The sequence below is a fragment of the Mus pahari genome, chromosome 6, assembly GCF_900095145.1.
Source record: "Mus pahari chromosome 6, PAHARI_EIJ_v1.1, whole genome shotgun sequence".
Lineage (NCBI taxonomy): Eukaryota > Metazoa > Chordata > Mammalia > Rodentia > Muridae > Mus > Mus pahari.
Window position 1 is genome coordinate 67,852,059 of NC_034595.1, and position 7,877 is coordinate 67,859,935.

Here is a 7,877-nt window from a genome sequence, read left to right on the forward strand (position 1 = left end):
TTTATTTATTTATCATATGTAAGTACACTGTAGCTGTCTTCAGACACTCCAGAAGAGGGCGTCAGATCTTGTTACGGATGGTTGTGAGCCATCATGTGGTTGCTGGGATTTGAACTCCAGACCTTCGGAAGAGCAGTCGGGTGCTCTTACCCACTGAGCCATCTCACCAGCCCGCTAATTTCTTTTTAAATTTAATTTTATTTTCCTTCGTTTTAGAACTCCAGAACAACTCCCTTCCTAACCTGGAACCCAGCAGCTCTCAGTTCCATGCCCGGAGTCTTGGGCAAGAGGACCTGTTCCTTCAGGGTCCCAAGATCTTCCAGAGTGACCTGTAAGAACTTGTGAGAAGAATGAGGTACAAGTTCTATCCCGGGCAGCCTCCTCATCCTCTCTGGTACATGCCCTCTTTACCGAGGCATTTCACCGTGCAGCCAGTCCTGCTCCCCAGCTAATTCAAAATAAAGTAGCTTCATTGTCCCTGATGTGTTCTCTATAAATCTTCACCCACGTGGGATAGGCTGGGCCATTTCCTTCTTGTTACTTACCTGGTTCCTGTGACCTCGGCCTCTGACATCTGACAATCATAGGTGTGCCTTTGACTGAGCTCTAGGGAACTTGGGAAGATCTCTTGTTTGGTGAGTAGAATGGGTTAGGATGTTGGGCGGGGGCAGTACTGAGGTGATTTCAGAGGAGAGTGTGATGTTCCGGTGGGCACTAGACCCAGTCAGTCACACTGCTGCAGGCTTACCCCAGCCTCTTCCTGCCTCCTCACCCTCAGTAGCCCAGTCTCTATGTCTACATTTCTGTCTCTCTGAAATTGAATTGTCTTTAAAACAAACAAAAAGCCAACAAAACCATTTCTTATTTTGAGAAAGGGTCTCTTTAAGTAGCCCTGGCTGTTTTGAACATTATTTTATTACTTTATGTGTATGGGTATTCTGCCTGCATGTATGTCTACGTACCACCTGTGTATAGTGTCCTGAGGGGCCAGAAGAGGGTGTCAGATCCTCTTGAATTGGACTTATACATGATTGTGAGTTGCCATATAGATGCTGGCCATCAAAGAGTAGCAAGTGCTCCTAACCATTGGGCCATCTCTTTAGCTCTTTTAATTTTTTGAGGCAGGGTTTTTTGGTTTTTTTTTGTTTGTTTTTGCTTTTTTAGAGATTTATTTTATTTATATGAGTACTCTGTACCTGTCTTCTGACACACCAGAAGAGGGCATCAGATCCCATTACAGATGGTTGTGAGCCACCATGTGGTTGCTGGGAATTGAACTCAAGACCTCTGGAAGAGCAGTCAGTGCTCTTGACTGCCCAGCCACCTCCCCAGCCCAAGGATCTCAGGTTGAGGCCAGCTTGGGATGCATAAGACATCCCTGTCTTGGCTGGGCGGTGGTGGCACACGCCTTTAATCCCAGCACTTGGGAAGCAGAGACAGGCAGATTTCTGAGTTCGAGGCCAGCCTGGTCTACTGGTCTACAAAGTGAGTTCCAGGACAGCCAGGGCTACACAGAGAAACCCTGTCTCGAAAAACAAAAAAACAACAAAAAAAAAAAGACATACCTGTCTCAAAACCAACAGTAATGACAACAGAACAAATATGTCTTATGGAGGAGGAAAAGGTGTATTTTACAGTTTATAACCCATCATTCAATCCTGAAGAGAAGTCAAGACAGGGACCTGGAGGCAGGAACTGACATGGAGGAAGGTAGCTTACTGGCTTGCTCAGCTGGCTTTTTTTTTTTTTTTTTTAAGATTTATTTTTTATTTATATGAGTACACTGCAGCTGTCTTCAGACACACACTAGAAGAGTGCATTGGATCCCATGTGGTTGCTGGGAACTGAACTCAGGATCTCTGGCAGAGCAGTCGGTGCTCTTAACTACTGAGCCATCTCTCCAGCCCTCAGCTGGCTTTTTTTTTTTTTTTTTTTTTTTTTTTTAAATATATAATCTAGTACCACTTGCCTAGGGATGGCACCTCCCACAGTGCACTGGGCTCTTCCACATCAACCATTAATCAAGAAAATGCCACTATAGGCTTGTCTACTGACCAATCTGATGGAGGTATTTTCTGTTGATTTGCCCACTTCTCAGGCTGGAGAGACGACTCAGGTTTGGAGTGTTGACTACTTTTCTAGAGGTCCAAGTTCAATTCCCAGCAACCATATGGTGGCTCATAACCATCTATAATGGGATCTTGTGCACTCTTCTGGGAGTCAGGCATTCCTGTAGACAGAACATTACATACATAACACATCTTTAAAAAAAGAGATTCTCACTTCTCAGATAACCATTTCTGTGTCAAGTTGAAAGAGAACTAAACAGTTTGAAAGGTGTAGTTTTTTAGGCATTGAAAGGCAGCTTTGCTCTCTTCTTTCCTGGACTTTATGTTCTAGAGGGTTTAAGATTTACTAAGAATCAGCAGCATTTCAGAGACCTCATGAAGCCTCTCCCAGTGGTAACTGTAGACAAAAGATAATGACATCCATCCACCAATTAGGTCTTTTGATACATTTGCTTAGAACTAAGATGTACAGTCAGCTTATGGGAAGGTTCCAACACTTAGTGCAGGCTGGCAAGAGGAGACATCTGAAAAAAAAAAATAATAGAAGGATGAGGTAGTAAAATGGGAGCTACTTTTAGTAACGGTATATTTAAATCTCTGGCCCAACTAATAGCTAACATTATGGACTATTAGGGGAGAAGGCCTTGGCCATTGAATAGTTATAGGGATATCTTCCACATTCTTTTGTTTGTGTGTATGTGTGTGTATGGATGTGTGTGTGCATGTGTGTGTGCACATTTGCGTACATGTGCATGTGTGAGAGTGTGTGCGCACTTGCACCTGATTATGCTGAGCATGAGTATGTGGTGGTCAGAGGTAGGGTTTCTCAGTGGGTATGATAGTGCACATCTTTAGTCCCAGCTCTTAGGAAAAGGCAGATGGATCTCTGAGTTCAAGACCAGCCTGGACTGTATAGTAAGACCTTGTCAGAGAGAGAGGGAAGGAGAGGAGAGGTTCTTTTTTCTTTTGTTTTATTTATTGCTATTTCATGTGAGTGGGTGCTTTGCCTGCATGTGTGTCTGTACCACTGTGCTTGCGTGGCGCCTGCAGAGGCCAGATGAGAGCATTGGATCCACTGGAACTGGAGTTTACTAGAATTAGCATATATATGCTGGAAGTCAAACCAGGATCCTCTGCAAAAGCAGTCAGTGCTCTTAACTGCTGAATCATCTGTTCAGCCTTGTTTTCATTTATTATGTTTTATATATTTACTTGGACTGGCTCAGAACTCTGTAGCTCAAATTTGTTTCAATCCTGCCTGAGTCTCCTGATTGCCAGGATTACAAGTGATACAGTGATATCATACTTAGCTTCAGACCCAGTTTTATTTTATTGATTTATTTTGGTGTGTATGTGACAGAACCCTGTGTTGTCCAGGGTAGCCTCAGACTTTTTTTTTTTTTTCCCCCGAGACTGGGTTTCTCTGTGTAGCCCTGGCTGTCCTGGAACTCACTCTGTAGACCAGGCTGGCCTCGAACTCAGAAATCCACCTGCCTCTGCCTCCCAAGTGCTGGGATTAAAGGCAAGTGCCACCATGCCCGGCCAGACTCTTTATATAGCCAAAGATGCCCTTGTTCCTCCTGTAGCCACCTCACAGGTGTTGGAATTATAGGTCTGTAGACCATACCTGGCTTGTTTGTGTGCGTTCATGCTACCGTGTACATGTTGGGATTAGGAGACAACTCTGGCGTTGGTCTTTGCCTCCACCCTCCCAGGAGTGCTGGGATTACAGACTCTTTCTCAGGTTTGCACGGCAACTACTTGTACCCACGGTGTTATTTTCCCTCCTTCCTCTAGTTAATAGTTTTTATTTTGAGGCCAGGTATCAAGTGTCTCAGGCTGGTCTAGACTCCATATCTAGCTGACCTTGAACTCCGGATATCCTACCTCCACTTTCTGAATGGTGATTTGATAGGAGTGTGTCACCACATCTGGGCGTCATGCACACTAACACTGCCAAATGGACTACATCTCCAGCCACAAAGTTTAAAATTTTTTGTTATTTAGACCCACATTTAACAAGCCTTTTCACCAAGCCTCTCTTTGTCTTTCATTGGGCAGATAATTTATCTGGCACGGTGGCATTAACTCCGATTGCTACCAGTAGTATTTATCAACTGTTTGTATCAAGCTGTATGGGAGACACACTTGCAAGGGTGCCAAATCTTTCAACAGAAATGTTAAAGGACAATGGTGGAACAGTGGGTCTGAACTGCCACCAGGTGGCAGCACATAATTTATGTCAGAATGATCCTTAACAGGCCAAGAGAACTGTGCCCAAGTACCTCCCTTCAGAGATTCTGTGAGCTACTAATTATTCTTCCTTAAACAATCCACTCTTTAGGTTATGCTTCTGTTCAAGAACAAATCACCCAGCATTTAAAACAAAAAGGCAATTTTATTATTTAAACTCCACTCATGTTCAGCCTCTTCTAATTTTATTTCTTACTATGCATTTTCTTAAACTCAGCTGTCAGTAGCACTACATTCCGTTGTTATTATTATTTTCAGTGCTGGGAATTGAACCCTGGACCACATGATACATACTCTACCATTGCTTTCTGCCCCTAGTCATATTTTAATTATGTTCCACATACTAAGATTTCTGAAGGGAGGCCCATAAACCGTTGGGAGTAAGGCCTATATCCCACTGTATCTATCTGCTCTTTTTTTTTTTTTTTTTTTTTTGGCTTTTCGAAACAGGGTTTCTCTGTATAGCTCTGGCTGTCCTGGAACTCACTCTGTAGACCAAGCTGGCCTTGAACTCATAACGCGTGTCACCACACCCGGCTTATCTGCTCTTATTCTTTTGCAGTCTGCTCAGCTATGAACCCTTGAGATCCATGGCTATGGAAAGTGTGAGGAAATCTGGAAATCTGTACCTGATGAACAGTTGGGTAGAATTCTTATTCCCCTCGAAGATCTTTCATAACTCTCCTTTTCAATCTAGCTGGTGATACCAAGAAGTCTTCCCTGAATTCAATCTCTTCCTTTGGCATTTCGTTTAAGTTATATTTACTGCTCTTTCTCAAATCGCTAGGAATTATGTGCTAATTTTAGCTTGTCAATATACTGGGATCCTGCAGGACACTGCATTCGATCCTGCAGAACATCTTATTCAAAAGCCGCGCCAGTCTTGTGCTTGTTAAATTGACTTAATTAATTTACCAATCGCTTCTGTTTGGGGGGTTTTGATTGGTCTCTCTTGTGTCCCGCCCTCTGAGACTCTTTAGGTTTTCCCCGAGGTGAATTCTCTCCTCTCCGGTTCCGCTTTTTCAACACACTGTCCCTTCTGTTTTTACCTCCACTCCCTTCTTATTGGTTCCCTTCATCTTCTAAGAGTTGGCGCCGAGCGTTACTGATTGGCTTCTCTGTATGCCCATTGTGTCCACCCTCGTACCACGTGGCATTCCTAACGTTAATTGGGTAACTCTACTAGCTCGTTTGTCAAAGGTTGACGATTGATTGGCTGCTCTGAGGGAGGCCTGAGGAGGGGGCGGAGCTCGCAGGGCCCCGCCCCCATCCCCTGCCCCCAGGCGTTTCAGACACTCACCGGCGGGGAGCCGAGTTTCCAGCTGCCTTCTCTGTCCCTGCGGTGATCCGCCTCCGGGCCCCGCCGAGCAGGCGGGGGAAAGCAGCCCAGACCGCAAGGCCATGGCAGTAGCCTCCCGCTTCTGTGCCGCCGCTGGCCCTGAGCAGTCGCCGGCTTCTGCGCGAGGGACCCCCACCTCTTCCGCAGGCTAAACAGCCGCGGCCGGGAGCTGCTATGCTCGCTCTGGGCCGCTGCCTCCCTTGCCCTCCGGCCGGCGCAGACGCCCCCTCCGCGGCTCAGTCGTGCCTCAGGTAACGTCGGGAGAGTGCCTGGGGACCAAGGCTTGGCATCCCTGCCGCGCGCGCAGCTTGGCTTATGGGTCGCTGAGCACTGGACAATCCGGTGCGGTACTTGAGACTCTCAAAGAAGCGGGGACTGTCTTGCCACTCTCCCCCTTTCCTTTCCCTTCACCTCCCTCCGGGTCCCGGGACAGTCCCCATCTCGTCTCAGGGGTCGAGAACCCATTGGAAGTTATACTCAAAAGCGTTGAGTTTGTGTCTGACTTTTGTGTCACTTGTGAAGTTGTGGAATCCTTCACGTCCCGTTCCCCTGAGTGTGCCTCACTAGTCTCCGTGACCCCTTCTCCCTCTGAGATCTGGATTCCCTCCGAAACGTGCTCATCTCCTAACCATCCTGACTCCTAAGAGACTTCTCTCTTCTTTTTATTCATTTACTTTCTTACCCTTCATTTTGAAGACTCTTAAACTACGATTCGGATTTAGCTGGAAATAAAAGCCAGGTTAGTCCAATTGAAACACTATTTTTAATTTAAACCTCTGAGAAAAACTTGTTAAAGAATTTGGACTTTATTTGTAGGCATACGGGGCCATTGAAGGTTGTAAGCAGGAGTTTGGTATGGATTATCTCTGGAAAACGTGAAAGAAAGATTGAAAGTAAAACCGGCGGGCAGAAGGCCCAGGTAGTCAGGAGGCTGTTGTGTTCAGTGTGTGAGAGGAGGATGAATGAGCTGGAATGTTGTAGGAAAATGAAGAGAATGGCATGAAATTCCAAGAATTTTAGAATAGAATTTAGTGGGTTTTTTGTTTTCTGCTTTTCTACGTAAGGTAAGGGCTTTCTCATTGGTTTGTGGTATTGGGTTGGTGGTGCTAATGGAAATAATATAAAGAAGTAGATCTGAAGAATGATAAATTGGGTTGTGGACAAGTTCAATCCGAATTTTTTAAATAAGAGGTAGAAAATTGGTCATAAAACTGATTAAGTTAGGCTCTAAAGACATAAATTGGAGTTATATAGGAATATTTGAAACCTTAGCACCCTCTCGTAGTACTCCAGGAAGCGGAGAATTGGGCTGCGGACAGAGGCAGCATTGCTGAGGATAACAGACACTGAAGAGAGCTAGAGGCAGAAGCCAAAGGATGACAGTCTCCAGAAGGGAGGGGACTGGGGTACCAGGCGCTTCAGAGGTCAAGCAGAAGGGGAGTGTGAAGCCTCGGGTCTGGCAATTAGGAAGTGACTTGTTTTCTTTCAAAGGCAGTTTTGATAATCTGGTGGTTGTAATACAGTGGTCAGCTCACGGATTTAGGAGTAAGTGGAAGGCAGGCGGCAGTGAGCAACACATCTTTCTTCTTTCTTTTTCTGCTTGTTTGCTTGTTTGAGGTAGGGTTGTATAGAACAGGCCTGCCTGGAATTATTATGCGTGTTATCACACTAGACTGGCTTTATTTTTATTGTGATCAGTTATCTGAAGACAATCAGCTTTCTCTGCAGGTTGACGGAACTGCGGTGAGTTTCTGACATGAGCATTATAGCCATATGAATCATCAGTGGGAAATAGCAAGGGTTTGTTGTTTTTAGATTTATTTTTATTTTATGTGATGAGTGCTTTTTCTGTTGGTTTGGTTTCAGACAGAATCTCACAGTGTAGCCCTGACTGATGTGGAACTCACTATGTAGATCAGGCTGTATTGTGTGTAAGTGTGTGCCTGTGTTTATGTTTGTGCACTACATGTGTGATGGTACCCTCAGAGATCAGAAAAGGGTGTTAGACCCTTGGAACTGGGGTGATGATTGTGTGGCTGCCACGTGGGTGCTAAGACTCAAACCCCGGTTCTCTAGAAGTGTAACAAGTGCTTTAAACCACTGAGCCATCTCCACACCAAGGATACGGATCCTTCCTTCCTTCTTTCCTTTCCTTTCCTTTCTCTCCTTCCTTCCTTCCTTCCTTTCTCTCTCTCTCTCTCTCTCTCTCTCTCTCT

At 45.2% G+C, this 7,877-nt stretch overlaps 2 protein-coding genes across 9 annotated transcripts in view; both read left to right on the top strand.

The window, feature by feature from the left end:
• Positions 1 to 441, top strand: part of Ccdc163 (coiled-coil domain containing 163) — a 6,089-nt gene extending 5,648 nt beyond the window's left edge. For all 8 annotated transcript variants that reach the window (XM_029540169.1, XM_029540171.1, XM_029540175.1 and 5 more), the window contains one exon: positions 217 to 441. In XM_029540169.1, coding sequence (XP_029396029.1) covers positions 217 to 335 — 119 coding nt within the window. In that variant the 3' untranslated portion in view covers positions 336 to 441. The remainder of the gene's footprint in view (positions 1 to 216) is intronic.
• A 5,171-nt stretch (positions 442 to 5,612) lies between these two features.
• Tesk2 (testis associated actin remodelling kinase 2) overlaps positions 5,613 to 7,877 on the top strand; it is an 89,597-nt gene continuing 87,332 nt past the window's right edge. The window contains exon 1 of the mRNA XM_021199796.1: positions 5,613 to 5,912. The gene's annotated coding sequence lies outside the window, so the exon portion shown is untranslated. The remainder of the gene's footprint in view (positions 5,913 to 7,877) is intronic.